We start from the raw sequence: 22,012 nt of genomic DNA, 5'->3' as shown, positions 1-22,012 counted from the left end.
ATTCTAAAAGATTTTTGAGGTATCGGTAAAGAGTTTGTTGTCAGGATTTCTGGATGATCAGTCGTGGAACAAGTTTAGGTTGCTTTTGTCTATTACAAGCTTTATCATCCGGTATGGGCTATACTAGGTTTCAAATGTATAATTTCTGCTGTTGTAAGATTACACAAGGCTTCTTTGAACATAAAGTTGTATTGAGGAGAAATGAGACAATGATAAGAGGTGTCCAGAGAGAGTGACTGAAGACTGGAGAATAGCATGTCTTGGCTGTCTAAGACCACGTTATACCAAGGCCCTGTGGAGCAAGAGCTTGACAGAATAGAAACGTAATAATTGTAGTAGTCCCCACCTCCTATGTCTGCAGATTCTAAGAGATTTTTGACGTAAACATTTAGCTGTACAAGATTTCTGGATGATCAGTTTAGGTTGCATTCATCTATTACGAGCCTTTTTCAAATATAAGACCATTTGCTTGTAATCGTTGCTGTCTCGAGAATATTACATTAGGTTTCTTTGAACATAGAGTTGTATTTAAGAGAGAGGAGACAATGCAAAGAGATGTCCAGAGTGAGTGACTGATAACTGGAGAATTGCACGTCTTGGCTGTCTAAGACCACGTTATCTCAGTGCCCTGTGGAGCAAGAGAGTGACAGAAATGAAACATATAATAAATGCAGTCGAAACCTCCCAGGTCCCCACCTCCTATGTCTGCAGATCAAGCGCACTGGGTCTCCATGCCGGCTTTATCTCAAGCTAAAGAAGGTTGATTTTTTCCCATCAAAAGCATGCACTCAGATTGCATATGCTTCCCTGGTTGAGAACTGACAAAAGGTGATTTCTGCGTATCTTATTGGTCTTAACAGTTGTAATTAAGTGTAAGGCTTTACGGTAGTCTTTTATGAAGCAGTTATCTTTTACAGTGCAGTCAAAGGTTTAGTAATGGATATAGATAATGATGACACCTCCCTCACGTTTATAGTTTTGAGTAATGTATGACTTCTGTGATGAGTGGAAGTTAATGGTGAGTTTTTATGCTTTGGATATATGGACAGAGATGAAGGTGGCAAAGACTCATTAAGGGAGAAAGGAAGTAAAGTTAATGAACTGCATTTTGTCCACATTTATCAGGTAAATGAAGTGAATGTCTCATCGAGCAAGTTTTAGTCGCTAGTTTGCTGAGAAACTTCACTCAAACTACCCACCTTCCTTCAGCTGCCAAATTAACTCTCCATGGACAGAAAAGTTTAATGCAATAAAGTGAAATGTTCCAGGACTCTCCAGGGAAACAGTTCCTTTAACACTGTATGCTTTATTCACTTGACTCTTCAGCTAACATTATTAATTTATTTATTCTACTTGTCTGGCAACTCCAGAATAATATATCTTTTTTTATATATACAGAGTGATATCAGTTTGGTCCCCACATCCTCTGTTGCATCTGAAGCCTGGCCAAATGTGATCGTGCAGTCAGATTTGTTTATTTTATTTTTAGTGACACATGTGAAATGAAGGAGCTCATTGGTCACCTATGATTTACAAAAAAATCTGATTTCTCTCACCTTAAATTAACCGTTTAGTGCTTCGCTCATTGATTTTGCAGAAATTTGCCATGTTTTTCAGCCCCCTGTGATACTTTTTTCCTTAATTTTTTCCGATTCTGACGGACCATATGTGCCTCCGATTGGCCAATCCACCTGTCAATCACGCCCACTCACATCTTTGCAAAATATTGAAGAAGTGTGTATTCTGGATCTCAGGCAAGGGGCAGACAGAAAGCAAAACATGAGTCTGATCCACAGCAGTCCTATGTTGAGATACTTGAAGTTCACCAGCTGTACGTATAAAATACAAATTGAAAGGCTCATACATGGTTCAAACTGTTTTAAATGCATGTAAAACAGAGAAAGTTCATTTAAACAGTTTACACTAATTGAAAGTTATGTCTTTTTCCTAGCACAGTCCTAGTATCGAGCAAGTTTAAAGCACTTTTCACAACTTGCACAGGCCAGAGCTGAGCATTACTGCCTGTTTATTATGTATATGCTTGAATAATTTTTGTATTTGTTGATGTTTCTCTGGGCTTGCTGTTTTTCATGATGGGGATTGTCCTATTGTGTCCTATTGTCCTATGCAAGTACAGCAGACTCGCCCCAGTCTCACACATGCGACACCACTGAAACATAGTGTATCTTCTTTTTGGTGAGAGGAATCTGCTGACAATAACAAAAGACCAAAAGACCAAGACGACTGACTCAAATGAATACAAGCAAACAAATGGGTTGGAAGAGCAGTCTGGGGGATTTGTATGGACGAGAGAACCCGGCATGTCAAAAAATGTGAGCACAGTGTGTGTGTGTGTGAGAGAGAGAGCTGCTGAGGTGACAACAACAACTGATTTAGACGAGATCTCCGTCCTGTGCATTGAGAATATTAAAAGGCTTGGACTCGGTTGAAATCTCATTGACTAAGCATACCTTGTTTCCGTTTCTGAACTCCCCGGCAGCATGTCATTAAAGGATTTGTGAGTTGTGGACGTGTCTTTTTAAGATAATCCATCCACATTAAAACTAGTTCAGCCAATGTCTTTATATATATTGAGTTTGCAATGGGTTTGAAATCTTTTGACATTGCTTTGGAGGTGTATTTGTGGTTTGTTTTTATCAGTTTTCTCCACGCAGGTCGGGGTTAGTCATCAGAGAGAGGGAGATTGTGCGAATATCATATTTTGATGTGAAAGATCAAAGAAATGGACAAAGAAAGTCCAAGTGGCTTCTTGAAAGATACACAAACTTAAAATAAGGCTGCTCTGCACTAGAAAAATATGTTCTATCTCACTTGTTTATCTCTTTCTGCAAAAAGGTCAACATTGTAAGTGCTAAGTTAAGCTAAATCAAATCTTTTTAGTGTTAAGTTATGTATGTTATGTTATGGCACTTTGGTTTTATTCATAATTTTCATTGGTCTGTTATTTCAATAGATAGTAATGCATGAAGTGGTCATCCAGGTCAATACTCATGTTGTACTTGTGTTGTGTCATGAGAGCACATTTGCTGTATTCTAACATACGTAAACTGTAGATGTTACAGATTTGTAATACATAAATAATGATTATAATGCCCGTCTCTCAGGGGTGAGTCCATTGTCCTTACAAACATTTATTTTATGTTACATAAGGTAAAATGCCAATATCTGTTATGTGTTTTCACTGAGAACACAGCTCTCAGTTACTGTCAAATTTGGTGGCACAACAATTGGATTGGAAACTGTCCATCTTAGTAAAGTGTTATTGTCTAGGAAGTCGATTATCATAATGTTATTGCAGTGGAAGCAATTGAGGGTTTGGATATTGCTATTGTTGATTCTGTGGTAACAATAAATGAGTTATGTATTGTCTAGCTATCATCACACAGGTATTGCTTTGCAAGTGATATAAACAATGGAATTAATGGTAAATGAGAGCTGGAACAAGACATTTAAACAGCACGACGTGTTGTAATATCAAAATATGTAACCCAATACTGGCAACTCCCCAAACAGTATCTGCTATATTTCTCAACATCTACTTTGCAAACGGCTGGCTTCAACTATTACCTCTTAACTTTAACTGTTGAATTGTACCACATGTGACAGAATGTAGTTTGTCTGGCTGGAGATGTGGTTTAAGGTGAGACGTTTGACATTTTGTTTTGCTTTACAGATGCCAAGAAGCAAAAGAAGGAGGGAAAGAAGCGAGACCGTGCTCAAATGGACTAATGCCTCTGATACGACCTGTTACACCTGTTATACTCATCTTTGTATATTCTGTAGTGATGGTAGAAGTTTATAGGCATTTGTCAAAGTAGTGTGTAATCCTTAGTACAAATAGTGTGTACATGAGAGAACATGAACCAGTGCTAATTGTGCTTCTTTCCCTTTCTTAAGGGATTGGTTTTACCGCTGCCTGACTTTAATTCCACAAATTCTTTGTTCTATAGCACAACTTAATGAAGCAGTTTGCTCAAACTGAAAAACCTTTCAATGCTTACATTTCGTATGTAAACACACAATAATGGATTGTTTTACATTGGGGTTTAATCATTTCTCTGCATGGAATAACTTCTGAAATAACTGCTCTTGTGCTGCCTCTGCATTTTTGTACCTCAGTTTATTTGTACTGACCCAGTCCTCACACTCGGGTGTAAAATATTAAGATCTGTTTCACTGTGGCCCTCATCTTTATTACCTGTTAAATCTAATAAAGTGGTGTAGACAGAGCCTTGTCATTCTTGTTTTAATAGTACACACATCTTATTTCAAACACATTTGATATATTTTATTGGATATTATGGCACATGTAAGCACTTGATGCAGCTCCTTTATGATGCCATAGGTGTAGAGGTGATATTAACACTCAGGTTAATTGTCCAGAACAGATAATCAATCAATGCCTTGTGAAGGAAATCAATATCATCATTTCTGTACAGAAGTTAGTGGAGTGAGGGAGCAGGATCATTGGGGAAATCAGGGAGCACATTCAGATAGCTATCTAACACATGTATGTACAAAGGGCTTGCATCTCAATTACATATAAGTTATCTCATATAGATATATACAATGCAAACAATAGAATCATTTTAAATTCATTTCGCTATTGCCAGAGAAGCCACAATAAGCCACAGTAAGTGAATACAACATAGACATCTACATACAGAAGCAAATCAAATATCAAATATCTCTTGTTCAGTATGTACACCACAGCAAACTGCTGACTGTCAGATTCATGTATGAACCATCTCAGTTATCTCAAATGAATATTCATTTGGGTTTAGTTATGTTTAAAATGTTAATAATAAAAACTGCCCATTTAGGTCATCTAATTTCTCAACTTGTGTCTTTGCAAAACCCAGATGTTTCAGGTGAGATGAAGCAAAAGCAGAGCCTTTATGTTTGAAAAATGCTGTGTCTTGTTTTTTGTGTTAAATACTGTACCACCTCAAATCTTTTTGATGTCTAAATGGTAGATCATTTTTAATTCAGATAAACTTGAACCCATCTGTATGTACATGGCACATTTTGTAACATTACATTTATAACTGTACAGTGATAAATCAAACACATTTTATAAAAGGTGATATAAACAGTGTTTTTAATTTGTCTATGTAAGTCTTTGGAAGCCTGTTACTGAAACTGTTAAAGGAGTAGTGATAGATTATCCACATGATGGAGTCATCCCTGATGTACGTCATGTTAGTCCAATGGTATGTCATGCTCAGGCGCTATCTAAGAGCAGACAGCATGGACACACACACACACACACACACACACACACACTGGTGACCTCCATAATGTTCCTACTCAATGCATTTACACATGGAACTAAAAGATGAAAATGAAACCAATCAGGCCAAATGGTTCTGTAATTCCATTTATGTCTAAAAATGTGTAATTGTAGACAATTTTTTATTGTATTTTTGTGTGAGACAAAACTAAATGATTGTTCAATCTGCAAAATTTTATTGCCTTCAAAATCAGTCGAGGAATGTGAAATGAAACCCACAGGCAGGGGAGCTCAGAGCTGAACACGCACACACACACACCCACACACATGTCCACACACACCCCTACATGCGCACACACCCCTACACACACACCCCTACACGCACACACACACACACACACACACACACAGTACAGTCACACAGAAAGAAAGGCAGAATGACAAGCTCCTTAATAGGCCTCACAATGTAACAGGAAGTGCACCTCTCAGCTCACACAACAGGGATCCAACATAAAAGAGCCATTTGTTTATGTCACCCTGAGTAAGGCACTTGAACGTCTTTGTACAATCTGGCGATATATTTCTAGTGAGAGATAAAACACTGATAGTGAGAACATTCCACTGTTTCACCTTCGTGTGACATGCTTGAACTAAACACAAATGATTCCTGCAAAGGCTCCAGACTGAAGCCAGAAAAGCCTAAGAATGGAAGTTCTCTCTGATCAGTGTGTGTGTGTATCGTCTCCATAGAAGGAGTGAAGCCCTTTGACATTAGCCGTATGAAGACGAGCCCGTTAGCTCTGACGGCACATTATGATCTGTTGATCACAACACTGACAATGTTTACTGTGGTCATACTGCACAGATGTATATGAGAGGAGAACCTGTAGAGATGAATGCGATGATGAGCGGCCTCATAAAAGTAATGGTTATTATCACACCCATGTGGGGAGCGAAGGGAGGTGATGTTTTACAGCCAGAATGAGAAGTAATAAAAGCTCACAGGGGAGGGTAAACAGTCTTAATACACCATATTTACAGCTCAATGCAGCTTTCATCTGGGAGCCTGACTCCAGAAGCCAAACCTTTGGTTGATCTGCTCTAAACCACAGTGACTTCTCCAAACATGGTCTACATTCATCAAGGCCCCTGTCTGTGGACTATGTCAATGACAACTGTCCTATTCCCCTACCTTTGTCCAACAGCAACAACGTCTAAAAAGGGATTCTTATCCAGTCTGAACTCTACACTTAAAGGTGCCTCAGTTACTTTGGATTGTTTTGGACTTCTGCTCACCGTTTTATTTATTTATCTATCTTTATTTTACTATTCACAGTAGGCTCAACACTGTGAGAATACCAGATACATACTGCATTTCTTTCAACAGTAGCTTGCGTTTTGCTACATGTTGTGTATGGTTGGAGAAATGCATACAAGCATGTCAACGTGTGAGCTTCATCTTGGCGTTTTGAGATGATAAACCCCCAGCACCTCCCATGAGCTGACACCCATGCATGTGCAGCTCTGACTTGGACCACCCCTGTACCAGCGGGCCACTTACTCCCTGCTGGTATCACTCAGGCAGCAGCTTAGCAAAGATTAATCAGATCTGGTGGAAGGCTCTCTACCCACTACTGAGATGTGTGACAGATGTCAGACAGGCATGGCTCCACTTATCACAGTGACGGATGCTTGGATGTTCAACTTGGATGCTTGCCTCTGTTCCTGCTGAAGCTGCTGCCATAGATAAACATGGGCCAATCTGTGAGCATACTGTACTTCACTGCACATGCAAAAGTGATTGATACGGTATCTACTTTCAGAGTTGACTAAAATAGAAATACCATAACACTTTTGACCACTTTGAACAACAACAATGCCCAAAATGTGCTTCATTAACTGGATGTAATAATGTTTGAAGAAAAGTCCTATCTATGTGAGACTTACATTCCAGACTTCATCTATGAGACAAAGACGGCCGCAGGTTCTGAGTACGGTGGTGGAGGCTGGGCACACATAGACACTTGCACGAGATGAGCATGTAATTGGCTGTTCTTTAATCTCGAATGTAGGTGTCCCATAATCTGATCCGCTTCATGGTGAGTTTTCATTATACGATCTGTCCCACATCTGTCTTTAAGTAGACAGCCTTCAGGAGCATTATTCTGTACAAAGCAACCTCCCGCTGCCACTCTGATACATATTCATCACTTTCAAGTATTTATTAATGAGGCTAAACCAGGGTTATGTCTGATGACAAGGGGGTGTGATCTCCCTGTGTTGCTGACGTCTCAGAAATCATCTCTGCAAAGAAACAGCTATATTATTATGATGTTAATGGTTTGCATTTGAAGAGTAAGACATTAGAGCGAAGATCCCGAAATCACTGAACAACGTATAGTTGAATATAGTTGAATTTTGCATTCAGTTCATGTACTTATTTAGGATTTTTAAGTTATTTGTATTATTGAGAAAGCCTAATTTAAGTATTATCTTCTCCTTATATTGAGCTGATAAAGAAGGTCCTAACATGGGACAACACAATAAGATGACTTTATGGAAGATTCTTTATGATACACAAATGGTTCATAAATTCATATGTTTCTAACTATAAAGACAAATATTAAATTCAAATTTCATCAGGCAGCATTTCATGTTAAAGCTGTGGTACCTGATTTTCAAACCATGAAAGGAAAAAGAGTTCCTCACACCTCTCACAAATGCTTTGGCACATCGCTAGTATTCGCATGATTTTTTTTTTTTGGCCGCTAGCACAACTTTTTCAGATGGAGAAGTGAAGCAGAGTGGACTACTAAAGGACAGCCAATCAGCTCTCATCCCATATAAAGACTCATGTGGCTCGCTCTTACGATTCTATTATCTATAACATACTTGATGAACACAGAATGCGGTGATGAGATTTTTGGCACAAAATTATGCAGGAAAGTGACTAACGTTTAAGAAAAAAGCTAATTCAGCTTTAAAGAGACAACGTGTAACAGTGTATAAATAGCCCTTATTTAAATCACAAGGCCATAACCTGTGATCTGAAGTTAACTCCATTCCAGGAGTGCACAGACAAACCCAGTCACTCAAATGCAACACTCACCACACACCAACCACAAGAGCTAGGTCCACAGCAACCTACAGTATAGATAACTACATAACACTAGAGAGGGGTGGGGCTAACCACAAAACATCATCACAATCTTAGCTCTGAGCTCCCAGCCCTATGACACAATGACTGATGAGAAGTGTAGTAAATGTCAAGGTACAGATCATGTCTTTTACAACATTATCATGAAGTCTATTGAAAGCCACAACCCATCAAGTTCATTGTTATATAATGAATTTGTTGATTAGATTCCTGTATTTAACTCTGCTGTAACTTTTTTTTTTTGTTTCATCTGTATTTTCTACATGACTTTTTACAAGACCAAACTTTGAGGATGCTTCCAATTCACTTGTTATCAGTATGTACTTGTATATAGAAGTTTAGGATGAAGATACAAGTGTATAACTGTTGTGAACTACTATGCTGTGTTATCTTCAGTGGAGTAATGCAGTTTCAACATACTGAATTAGTGTACTGCTGGCAGCTAGTACTGGAGTGCTGCTGTCCTCTGAGTGAAAATAGTCTACATGTTGCTGGTTGGATGTTCAATGAAACTAACAGAAAAGAAGGTAGGCCCAGATCGGTAAGGATGCACCCATAGATTTGACACAAACATGATATGTACAAATATATACAAGTATCTTTACTGAACTTCAAACGCAGGAGGTTTGTAAAATTCAGTCAGCCCTATTTTCCCATGTTGAAGATTGTGTGTGTTTTTCTTAATCCATACACTTTCTTCCCCCCACGTCTCCCCCACACTTTTCTTTTTGTCCTAACTCACATGTTAGAGCCTACACCTTTAAATAACACCACACTCTTCATTATCATGATCATTAAATATATGTAAAGTGCTACAACCAGTTATTGAGAGAGAAACAGAGAAATATTAAACTAAAGATGATGTAACAATAATGAATTTGCACTCTTTCTCACACTACTCACTCACACATGGATGACACACAGAGGCCCATAGTTTAACCATCCGCTCACTGTCCTGCATCTATCTGGCCGACCGAATGTTTTTGTACTGGCAAAGCAGAAGATGCTTGAAAGTCTTTTTGAAGGTGACATTGCAGAGGGCGTAGCAGGCCGGGTTGATGGTGCTGTTGATGTAGCAGAGCCAGTATCCGATGGTCCACACAGTGCTGGGGATGCAGCTGGAGCAGAAGGTGTTGATGAGCACCATGACGTTGTAAGGTGTCCAGGTGGCCACAAATGCCACCAAGATGGCCATGATGGTACGGGTGACTTTCTTCTCCCGTGATGGTGCTGCTTTTTTCTTCTTGTTCGGTGGCTGCTTCGTCATCTTTACAATCTTTCGGGCCACATGGTTCTGGCGCTCTGCAGCTGGGACAATCTCTACAGTGGCATTGGATGTTGGAGTGTAGAAGTCACCCTTAGGTGATTTAGTTTTGATCTTGATGCACGTCAGCTTGGATCCCCCAGCCTTGGCGTGCTGACGTGGGACGGCCTGGGTGGTTTCAGCAGAGGAGTTGGGTGCACAGGGTGTCACCTCTTCATCTTTTTGGTTGGACACGGCTGCACTGCCAGAGGTGGAGTCATTGGAGCTCTCTTTCTCCTCTCCTGGAGCACAGTTCTCCCGAGGAGAGTCTTCTCCCTCTGCCTGCTCACAGTCAGCTGTGCTGGAGGGCCCTTTGCCGTTCTGCAGTTTCCCATCCTGTTGGTGGCCCCCATCATCTGTGGTCTGACTCTGACAGTGGCCTGTGTCCTCCCCGGGGACGTTGTTATTTGTGGGTTTGGGGGTATTGTTTCTACTTTGACCTGGTGACAAGGGCTCAGGGGTTGCTCCTGCTGTTTTGCGGTTATCCTTTTTTACGCGGCTTTTGCTGGCTCTGGAAATCTGCCAGTAAAGCTGAATCATGATAATGACAGGCAGGTAAAAGGCCGCGATGGCCGTACCAAACGTGACAGCAGCATTGGAGAAGAACTGGATGTAGCACTCCTTCTCGGGAACTGTTCGTCCACCGACAATAAACTGCCAGAAGAGAATGGCTGGAGCCCACAGGATGAAGGAGAGAACCCAGGCTGCTGCGATCATCATTCCAGCCATCTTAGTGGTCCTTTTAACGGGGTAGCTCAGGGGCTTTGTGACACAGAAGTATCTATCAAAACTTATAATGAGGAGATTCATAACAGACGCATTGCTGACCACATAGTCCAAGGCTAGCCAGAGATCACACACTACCGGTCCGAGCGGCCAGTATCCTATCACTATATAGACTGTATACAAGTTCATGGAGCACAGTCCAATGATGAGGTCCGCACATGCAAGACTGAATAAAAAATAGTTGTTGACAGTCTGTAGGTTCCTGTTCACTTTGATGGAGAGCATGACCAGGATATTTCCAATAATTGTAACCAAGCTGAGAGAGCCGGCCACCAGCACAATGAACACCACCTCCACGGTCTTGTATGGGCTCGCATTCTCCTCCCCAACCTCAGTGTCATTGCCCTCAGAGGTGTTCCAGTAGGTGAAGTTGAGCACATCCATGGCATTTGGTCTTTGGATGCCACCTCCTACACAGATGGAGCCTGCACAGAGAAAAAAGCAGAAAAGAACCATGTTTAAAGAGAAGACAGTGTAGTTTATATTTAGTCCTATAGTCAGTGAAGAAACCGCAACAGCCTTGTGATAAATATTTAGCATTCAACACGGCAGTGCAGTGTGCATTTCATTTCAACACATATAAACATTTATTGTTGCATGAATAATACCTGATAATGGTGGCTATTTTAATAAATTAGCTAATTAGGGACATGGACAAAGTATGTGGCAGATACGCAAGCCTAGATAATTAATCATCCCACTGGACCTCATCATTATGCAAACAAAACAAAATAGCCTATTACAAACACAAAACAGCGCTTGGTGAATAAAATATCATATAAAGTGCTTTGCAAGGCAGGAAATGTAACAATCATATCTGTGCGTATTGTTCTTTAAAGAGTGGGAAATGCTTTAATTATGGCCAGCTTCAAAGTTCAATGAAGACATTAAAGGAATTACTGAAACATATCTTCAAAGTCCATTTCCAAGTTGTACTTAAAAATCCTCTTCTCTGAGCTTTTTTAAGTTTGTTTTATCCTCCAGTGACCCTCCTCCTCCCACTTTTAACCTTAACACAAGCTGCTTTGATTTATACACTGTTGCATCCTGGTCTTAAGCATTTTGAGTCATAATAATAGCTTTGTTTCTTGAAATAGTTCACTACTCCTCCAATACACTGATTTTGTCTTTGTATTTCACTGTATTTTCATTACGGCACAAATGTGTATTAAAAAGGAAATGAGTGAAATAATGTTAGCATCTGTGAGTTAGTAAAATACAGTCCTGTCAGTTGAGGTGACGCGGTTTATAGAGTAATTTCACTTATTCATGCTGGCAAAGAACAAGTGCTGCTGAGTAACCAGTGAATATTGACTTATCTACTGGTGCAGAAATCCCTGATCATTGCATTAGTGATGGAGCTAAGCTGAGCTAATCCCCATAAAATGTCTAAGTTGACCGATTCATGTTCAAAATCACTAATGGGACACTCTAGTGGCTCACTTGAGACCAGAGGAAAGTACAGTGGATTATTAGATGGTCAATGGAAAGTATTAAGTCTCTTTCCTGTCCCTGTTCTCATGCATACATTTCACCCACATCTGAAATCTTTGTAGATGAGTTCACCTTCTTTTAGCTATAATATCCACTACAATGAAGTCGTTCAAAGTTACTAATGGGCCAAATGTCTAAGGAGTAGTAAAGTATAATACCTGTTTTAGACTATTAGAACTTGCCTGGGATCTGGGCTGATTCACTTTGTATTTTCTAAGATCTCTCAGTCTGGTCACCACCCCCTTGTGTCCAGTATTGGAGGAAGTACTCAATTTTGCTACTTAAGTATAAGTACAGATACCAGAGCAAAATAAATAAATAAATAAATAAATAAATAAATAAATAAATAAATAAATAAATAAATAAATAAATAAAGTAAAAATAAAGATATTACATGAAAAAATCTTACATGAAAATCTAATTAAGTACAAGTATTTTGCGCAGATTTTGAGATCTAATAAAGCTTCAAATGTATTGACTTTGATAAAGATTTGTACTGAATTTTGTTCACCAGAAACAATGAAAATTATAATTTTTGTCCTATCTGGTTTTATTTGCATATTCTTGTTTGCTCAAACTGCAAAATAAATAAATCCATCAGCTTTTTCAGCAGGTCTCAGACAATAATAAAAATACTCTTTTTCTTTTCAGTCCACTTCAAAAATGTAGTGGAGTAGAAAGTACAGATACCTTCTCTTCAATGTAGTAAAGTACAAGTAAGAAATATCCACTTTAAAATCTACTTAAGTAAAATGAAATACTTAAGCACAATACTTTACTCTTTTTACCTTATTATGTTCCACCACTGCTTGTGTCTCAGGCCAAAGTCAGATCTGTTCAATCAGGTTAGCTTGTTTCAGAGACACATGGGAAACAGAGGAGCTCATTGGTCATCTATAACTTAGAATAAAATCACCTCATCTCATATTAACAGTGGTTAGTGGAAAAACATGCAGTCTTGGCTGGCCAGGCAGAATTAGTACTGCAGCATTTTTGAACAAATAAGCGAATAATATCACTTATTAAACTAATATAACAAAAATTCAGTAGCTTAAAATGCAATGGTAAATAGCTGACTAATAGTGCCATATTTTCCTCACAAAAAAACAAAAAGACATGCAATTTTTACTTGCCTGGATACAGTACAGTGTATATGAGCAGCACCACGTAAACAAACACTTTGAGGATAACCTTGTATGAAATGGATTAACACTCGTGTGCACCTCTGACATCCACATACATGTTTGACTGGAGCCATATACTGTTGTTCTGAGATGAGAGAGGTAATTGTGCGTTAACCCTTGTACTTACTCTAAAGTGTAGTTATGGAACAGTAGATTCTGAGGGGACGGGGATAAATGAGACTTGTACTTATGTATTCTACCAGCTGACTCACTCTAGCTGAAAATTGCTTGCGCCCTTTGGGAAGTAAAAGGGGCCAAAATCACTCTTTCCCCAAACTTTGTCCTTATCCGATCCCATATATTTACTCCACCACACAAGACTACACAAGAATACTAATTTACAAACAACAAACAAATATCCTTAAGCTGCTTCATGTGCTTCTTTTTATTCATGCCCAATTAAGTACCAACACAGTGCAGTGGCTTTCGTATGAGAGGAGTTTATATTTGTGTAAAAAGGGTGACTATAGAGGACTTATGTGGCAGAAAGTGCCTGTGTTCTCCTTATTACAGACAGAAGCTCATCAAAAACAATTATTGGTGTAAAATATGTAGAGTGGCAAAAATTAGAACTTTAAAACATACATCAAAATATAACTCTGCTTGGTAGAGTGTCTGAATATATACAGGTAAAAGAATTGGGAAGATTTTTTAATAAATCAACTCAGCTCAGCTCCTTTTTATAATAAAAGTATGGCGTTTAGAGCTTCAATTCAAACAGAATTGATAAGATAATGTTAATTGGGTTGGTTTGATCTTAGTTTAGCCCTGATTGGTCTTGTTCTAGTACTGATGTAGTCCTGGTCTATTCCAGGTCCATGTAAATGCAGTTTTAGTCACATGCTGGGTCACTTCAGGTCATTCATTTGACTGGCTCTTATGTCCAGCTCACTATTCCTCTCTTTGAGCATTGATCTGAGGTAAAGCCCATGGCACTTGGCCCCCTGCTTTCAATGATTACATGCATTTCTTCACTGGCCTGTCCACAGGAGCGTGAGGGTTAGACCTCCGTTTACTGCTATTTGCACCGAAGCATGAACTGAATGCAAACTGACCTGCAGCCGCAGAGCTTTGCCACCGGGGGTGGACATCTTTTCAGCACTCCACATTACACTTATGGATATAGAAAACTTCAGTATCTTTCATAACCTTATGTCCAATATGATCCACTTTATTTGAGAACAAATACCACAGAGTGATGGCAAACACAACAATAAACACACTACAGGCGCAGTGTTCAGAGTAGCTTACAGCATCTATATTTTGTTATAATGTCATGTAGAAAATGGTTGAACGAGTCTTCAGTTTACAAAACATTAGATATTTCTGAGGAGGAAACGAGATTCACCCTGATGTCAATCAAAGCAAAACTGGCTGTATATGAAACATGCCCACATAGCAACTGAAACATCCAAAAATGAACTGGCATCACTTTCCTCTGGAGTATTTATTTAGTTGATCATATCCATAGATCTATACATCACAGTGTGTGCATACCCGACATTCAGTGTAAAGCTACACAGAGGTCCTGTGATGATTTAGGGAATCCTAAAGCTTGACATTCTCAGCAGGAGGATTTACTGACCATGGTTTAATGTCAAACTACATCATGGTACAAGTGCATCCGAAATCATTATCATTATTGTGATGAGAACAGACAAAGACTGTGCTTGTGAATAGAATAAGGTAATTGATATGAAACAACCAAAAAAAATCTCATTTAAGCCATGAAAAAGATGTCATCATAGCGCACAAACAACCAAGTACCAAGAGACCTCCAGAGATGCAGGTGCCTAAATCACTGTAATACGACTGGAGTGAGAATAACAATCAGGAGATTTGAGCCTGCATATTTAAAGCAGATATGACTTTTCTGCTTCTATTTCTGGCAGATGAAGGCAGTTTAAATGTGTAGCAACTGGTAATGTAATAATGACCACTAATGTGAAACTCTGCCTTCTTTTCATAATTGCAACACCAGGCTATCACTTCCTCAGTGACCTTTACATGCTTCTTTACATAAATAATATCAACTATATTTGTAATTTCCTATCTCTAGCAACATGAATGTCAGTGTAAGATGTCCTCTATTGTGTGGCCGCTCCCCCCTCGTAACTGTCTCTCACAGCAGACTCAGATAAGCCTATTGATATTCTTCCTATTCTTAGAGTACAACCTCCTCTTCATGCGTGAAAATTGACAATGCCACACAGGGCTTCTGCTGTTCTGCATTTGAACCCTATACGACACAAACTATAGGCCAAAAGCGTAGATTGTGTAAGATAAAATAATTCATGGTTTATGTTTATCTTTTATGAATGCAGAAGTCTATTCAACATATTCTCAACATATGTCAATAGACAGACAGTTTACTTGTCGATGCAGTTGACAGGAAAGCTCAAGAAAATATCACACATCACATGAAATTAATTCACAATGGAATTCATGCAACAGGCCTTGATCAGGTTGCCTGGGATCCAAGCTGGTTCTCTCTGTATATTCTCTAGAGGATGCTCACACCCTCCTCTGTATCTCAGGCCAAACTCAGAAAGAGACATCCAGGTCATCTATCATTTGGAACAAAATCTAACTTCTTTCACCTCAGATGGACAGCTTAGTGCTTCAGTGATTATAAGGACTGGTGTGTTTTTGTTGTTAAGTCTCAATTGTCAGTCTATGTACATGCGAGGCATTACAATTATTGAGGATGACTTGCTCTTGCACAATAACCTTAGACAACATTTGCTCTATTATGCAGCCCTGCAATAGTGCTACAAGATAAGTAGCTTTAGCCTATTGTTGTGTCAAAAGAGCATCCTCCTAATGTAACTCCAGCCCGTTCCTTCTCCACGTTGCCGGTGGGACCCCCCCTGCTGTCTGTGCGTCCTCATACTATGCATGGCAATGAGCTGGCCTGTAGTGTCTCTGTGTGCTGCTGGCTCATTACAGTTTTCACATGAAGTGGGGCCATGGATGCACTCTCCAATCCTCTCCGTTCATGTGGAAGCTCAGTAATCACCTCACGCAGGTGGAGGAGAGCCCCACAGTGCTGCTCTGGGCCTGTTCTCACCGGCTTTGTTCAATTAAACCCTGCTCTTACCAGTCACTGTGCAAAGACCGTACTTGCTCTCCTGCAAAAGAGCAATTTTATGGGATGTTAGATCTGTTATGTAATCTGCCTTTTTTCATTCAGTGTTGTGGATCACGAATGACTCCATGAATGTACACCCATGCTCATATTACTATAGGTTTGATTTTCAGCCAGTATGGGGCCTTTAACTGTGGAATTGAATTATTATTTTCCCATTATGTTTGTATATAAGTGGACTTTTTTTCTAGACATTCCACTATCAATCATGAAAACATATATTGCATCCAGTACGGTGTGTTTGTATTTAACTCAAGCCTTATATGATCATTCAAGCATTCAGTCTGCTTTCAATGGTTTGGAGAAGCAGTAAAGAAGGCTTGAGCTCTGACAGTACTAAAAGTGATAGTTAGGCTACACTATGGTGTGTTATGTAGAGTAAGGGGGGGCATGAGAGGCTGCCACATGCCAGGACATAATAGTGCTCTTTGGCTTCCACTCTGTGAATCATCATACCTTTCTAAGCTCTTGTAATAGCTGTGCCAACATCACCGTCACCCCTCAACTGTCCTGTCCTCATGCGCCTGCATGTGTCCTCCTGTGATGTATCGTGCTGGCACTGTCCCTTTATACAAAGCTGTGGGGCTCATTAAGATAGAGACAGATAGCATAAATGGAAAAAAGGTGAGGAAGGCAGAGGGACTGAGATAAAGCATGTGACGCTTGGATTTGTTCCACTTCATTGTTTCTAGATTTGAGCGCCCAGCCCCCTGTACGATTCCTTCTGAGATTTGGAGTTTAGCGATAAAAAGCAACAGAATTATGGTGCCCTTGGACAAGTAGTTCTATTTACAGCACATATTGAAATTTGACATTGGATGCAAGCTTCGATACACCGTTAGCACAGTGAGGAGAATATTAGCTTTAGTTCAGTACAGACTGACAAAACAGCTAGAAAATCTAACATTTAAAAGTCGGCAACAAATAAATACTTATATCAATGCAGAGTATCCATTGCTACAATTTTTTTCTAGTGCCACCACTAACATCATTTCTATTACTCAGGCATACTATAATCATAACAACAAACTATTTTGCTGTTTACATCATATGACACAGATATGTGGTTAGAGGACTCCTTATTATGATTATCAAAATGCACATGTACCAATCTTGTGTTTACATGATCTTTATTGCATTAAGTACAAAGGTAAGATTTGACCTTAACCAAAGGAGGGTATAGTTTATTTTTCTACAAATATAGAGGTAGCCAATATGCCAAAAAAAATTTATATCACAATGTTCCTGGAGCCTGATCAGGATTTCACAATTATCCAGCCCTAAAGCCTGACAACACATTTAAGACACACAGTTTTAGAGCAGTTCTCTGCTTCTTGCTGCATATAAATGAATGGCACTATGCTTAAGCTCTCTGATTCTCCCATATATTTCTTAACTGTGATCATCAATTATACATGTTGTGCAATTTGCAATCTGCCCTCTTCTTATTTGCATTGCCTCAAGAGCCTGTCCCGTCTGGAATAATCATCTATAATGCCTTCTCTTTAGTTAAATGATATTTGCAAAGATAAAACACTGAATACTGATTATCAGTGTTCATTTTATTGAATAAAATGGCACAGAAATAGCTGTGGGGTGCTTTGAACACCATAAGACTTTTGCTGTTCCTGCTGCATCATCAGAATCACAGTTACACAATCCTTGACTATATTTGTAAAACATTTAATGTGAGCTGTAACTTTGATGTTCTCCTGCCAAATCATATAAAGCAACCTCTACAGCTCTGTGTCCTGTCTTTCCATCAGCACCACTGTCTCATATGCAAACACCACAGTCTAAGGTGATTCCTGTCTGACCTTATCTGTCAGCCTGTCCATCACCAGAGCAAACAGGAGGGGCTCAAAACACTCTTCATTCACTTCCACCTTCACCTTCAACTCCTCTGCAGACCTGCTCTACTGCTCTCCACTGTCTCAGAGCTCTCAGAAGTCAAATATATTTTCTGTACTATTGTATCAAGTGTGTCCTTTGCGTAATAAAGCCCTGTATCTCCTGTGTCTGAGTGACAGCTCCATAATACTTTTTGGAGGCATTGCCACTGGTCTTTTACACCCAAAACCTTGCTATTAAAAAATTGCACTAATTGGCATTTTTCATTATATCTGGAGCTACAATAGTGCCTCACATCCCAGCACAACATAGCGCCTAAAGCTGTCACATTGCTCGGACTACACATTCATTAGTGGACCTGACAGATGACAGATATTTTGTCGAGCATGCAAAGAAATGGAGCCAGAGGATATGTTCTGTCAACTCTGATTCTGTTAATTGGAGAATTTTGATGCTGCTCTTCCCATAGGCAAATATTATGAAAAGGCCAGTCTTTGACCCACTTCCACCATTGACAAAATCCTTTGCTGACCTTTTCCTTCAAGTGTGAACTGTGTATTTAAAACACTAGTGTGGTGAGTGCCCTTTGGCAGTTATATCTCACGCAGAAATGGTGTTTTTTAATGTCTCATTTGATTATGTAATGTGCGCGCATTTGGTCACTTGCTTTTCCTTCATTAGTATGATGTTTAACACATCATATGAAACATGTCATTTGTCCCACAGCACTACAGTGGCTGGATGATAATACTAATAGGTTTCTAAACAGCACTGGAATATGAAAATGGATGAATGCAGAGAGAGAGGGAGATTTATCCTCACTATATCAGTAAAGTTTAAAGTTGCATTACACAATTTCCCCACTGCAAATACCCTTTCGCACATGGCTCGTATTCACAGGCTTGGATTTTTGATTATGTGCATGGCTTTACAGCAGCTTTTAGATGGTAAAGTGAAGCAGTGTGTAAAATAAATCACACACACAAATGGTGGGAGTGTTTTACGAGGTTAAGTTGGATACCTCCACCTGCAAAAAGTTTAGGTTGCAAATTAGAACAGAAATACGTTTGACCCAACCTATGTCGCGAATCCAGATGGGAAAACATTTGAGAAAAAAACTTTTATATTTGCAACCCATGAAAACACCTTTTTAAACACAATGACAACATGTGTTCAACAGTTTGATTGTATGGGACCTGCAAAAGACAGTTTTCATTAGCCTCATCTCTGACCCTAGAAACCACACCAGGTATACATCATAAGCCACGGGTGTCTGGGGACTTACTGCAATTATTGCCAGAGTTAGAAAGGAGTGACATTAGAGCTAGTGTAGCACTTGTAAGTTTGTGTCAGCAGTGAAGATTGGTTAGCCCCATCTACTATACCCCCTGTGTATCGGTCTGGTGTCACATTCACTGCACGTCACTCATCTTGATTAACTGTCAGGCTACAACACGCTACGCACAAAGAAATCTTCTAGCTTACACAATGATATCCTCTAGTGATGATGGATATAGTAGTATTAAACTACTAAAGTACATCTCACAGCTGTAAAAATTACTACTTTAAAGGCCCTGTACCCATTTCCCCTATACATATATGTAAATTCATTGTATAAGCAGCTCCTAAGGTCAAAATAAGTCCACTGTTTACTTTCTGCGTCTAATTCTACTGCTTTTTATTGACCAAGAACCAGGAAGTATGTGGTTAGCATGCTAGTAAGGTTCACCGTGACACCAAAACTCTGCTCTGGTCTCAGAAAGTTGTGAAAAGCGGCTGTAAACTCATCGTAGTGAATAATTAGAACGCTCAGAATACATAAGCGAGGAATATCTACTTGTGTTTATCATGTTTTTACACGTTTTTACACGTAAGATACCAATGAAACGTGGCTTTTTGCTGAGAAAAAGCGTGTAGTCATTTTCAAGTAGCAGTTGTTTTTTTGTTTTTGTTTTTTCCAGATAACAGCAGCCCAGGGTTGCAAACTCAATTGACAAATGTTGAGCTAAGTTACGCTGATAATGAATGTGCTCAATATGCTGCTTGTAAGCCTTTGTTTATGTGCATATTTCCATCGTAATTTCTGTTTCCTAATTAAAATAAAAGTTGTACGTAATTGCCTCGAAGAGAGATTAGGCTACAAGCAAAGACTGAGAGAGAGAGCATCCAATACATCCTAAAAGACATCAGAAAGACGATAGCAGCTGGTCAGTGCCATGCTAATTACAACACCTGCTCCGTAATGTCTAAACCAAGCCTCTCTTTAACTAATTCAGGTTTACTACCACACAAATTGTTTAATACCAATAAATTATGTACAAGAAGGAATAATACGCTGTTCTGCACTAAATTAAAAAAGCTATTCTTCATGGCTGTAAGGGGAAACTTTTAAAAAGTGAAAACATTAAGGTAATGAATCATGACATGTTCAAACAAAGTGGGAGCGTAAGCCGAAGATAAAGTGAGTGTCTTTTTTATATGAAAGATGGAAAGGAAGGATGATATTTTTTACCATTTGACTACTCTTCTTCAGATAATATAGACAATTGTACTGAATTGGTACATTTTTACAGCAGATAACCTTCCTGATAACTGTCCATTTATTCTGCTTTAGGAGAGACATAAAATATACTGTAGCACTGAAGATACTTTGAAAACTTACTTTATAGAAATGTGTCTTTCTTTCCTAAACTTTGTTGCACATCACTGTTTAATGCCCTTATTCTAAAGAGTTGAACACAGAGACTATTCAAACCACTTTGAGATCACGATCCACCATTTGGGAGCCCCCGGGACTGAACAAAGTGTCAAAAGTGACAGTGAAGAGCCAGATGATTCCAGTATTTCAACTCGTCTTGTCTAACTTTGGCGTGGTCTATAATTTACTGCAAGCAATTTCGATCTCTTTGTCGTAAAATGATTCAGATGACTAGCAGTTGTACAGAGAATGATTGACCAGGGTTAAAGGGTAAAGCCCATGAGAATATAGTCTCATCTGTCTCAGCTCATCATTATCCAGTAATAAAGGTTCCACGCAAAGAAATAGTGGCTCACACAAAGACAGTCCATTATGATGCAGGCAGATGGAGGCTCATATAGACCAAACTGCCTGTACTGTACAATTTGTTTCAATAAAATGTCTAGATTATGTATAGTCATTATACAGAGTGTCCATAAAGTCTCTTTACTGTTTAAAAAGTGTATTACAAAGGCAACTGACAAGATTTTAATGTCTTTCTTATTCTGTAAAGCACTTTGATTTACTTTGTATACAAATTGTGCTATACAAATAAACTTGTCTTGCCTAAGATATCTTAATCAGACTGGTTATTTTGTACTCAGTGGTTTCCAAAGTTTTTCATCTTATTTAATACACCTCTATATGGGAGCTATTAGTCACACGAAGCATCAAGATGGTACTGGATTTCTTGCCATGTTCGTGTTGCAGAGCCTCATCAGTGTTTTGCACTCACATCTGCTGTCTTTTGCTTTAGTTCCGTAATGTCCCATATCTTTGTTCAATACATGATAGTTTTGTTGAGTCTGTGTATCTGATTTTGTCTCAATAAACTGTGATACACATTGTGGCTTCTCTTGAGGAGTAGCTGTTTCTCAGGGGCTCATTCAAAATAATGCCACTTTTATCAGCAGGATGCATGACATAGAAAAATGCAATGTGATTAAAAACTTTAACAGGGTGGCCCAAAAGTCACTGACAGTTGAAATAGATTCATAACTCTTTTGTTTTTAAATATTTTAATTTTATTTTTTCAGAGCATTTAGAACTACCCTTCCGACATTAATATGAGCAAATACAGCAAATATAGCACCGAGG

At 39.0% G+C, this 22,012-nt stretch overlaps 2 protein-coding genes across 4 annotated transcripts in view; one reads left to right on the top strand and one right to left on the bottom strand.

Annotated features, from left to right (window-relative positions):
- The window catches only part of ptn (pleiotrophin), a 34,670-nt gene extending 30,422 nt beyond the window's left edge, over positions 1-4,248 (top strand). Inside the window, exon 5 of the mRNA XM_055231853.1 lies at positions 3,695-4,248. Within this exon, the coding sequence (XP_055087828.1) occupies positions 3,695-3,750 (56 nt within the window). The 3' untranslated portion in view covers positions 3,751-4,248. The remainder of the gene's footprint in view (positions 1-3,694) is intronic.
- Positions 4,249-8,017: 3,769 nt separating this feature from the next.
- chrm2a (cholinergic receptor, muscarinic 2a) overlaps positions 8,018-22,012 on the bottom strand; it is a 54,261-nt gene continuing 40,266 nt past the window's right edge. For 2 of the 3 annotated variants that reach the window (XM_033990356.2, XM_055231597.1), the window contains one exon: positions 8,018-10,925. In XM_033990356.2, the coding sequence (XP_033846247.1) occupies positions 9,373-10,884 (1,512 nt within the window). In that variant the 5' untranslated portion in view covers positions 10,885-10,925 and the 3' untranslated portion in view covers positions 8,018-9,372. The remainder of the gene's footprint in view (positions 10,926-22,012) is intronic. The other variant, XM_033990357.2, reaches the window with a different exon arrangement.

Source organism: Periophthalmus magnuspinnatus, chromosome 23 (assembly GCF_009829125.3).
Source record: "Periophthalmus magnuspinnatus isolate fPerMag1 chromosome 23, fPerMag1.2.pri, whole genome shotgun sequence".
NCBI lineage: Eukaryota > Metazoa > Chordata > Actinopteri > Gobiiformes > Gobiidae > Periophthalmus > Periophthalmus magnuspinnatus.
Note: the sequence above shows the minus strand (reverse complement) of the source record. Positions and strands in the feature narration are given on the sequence as shown.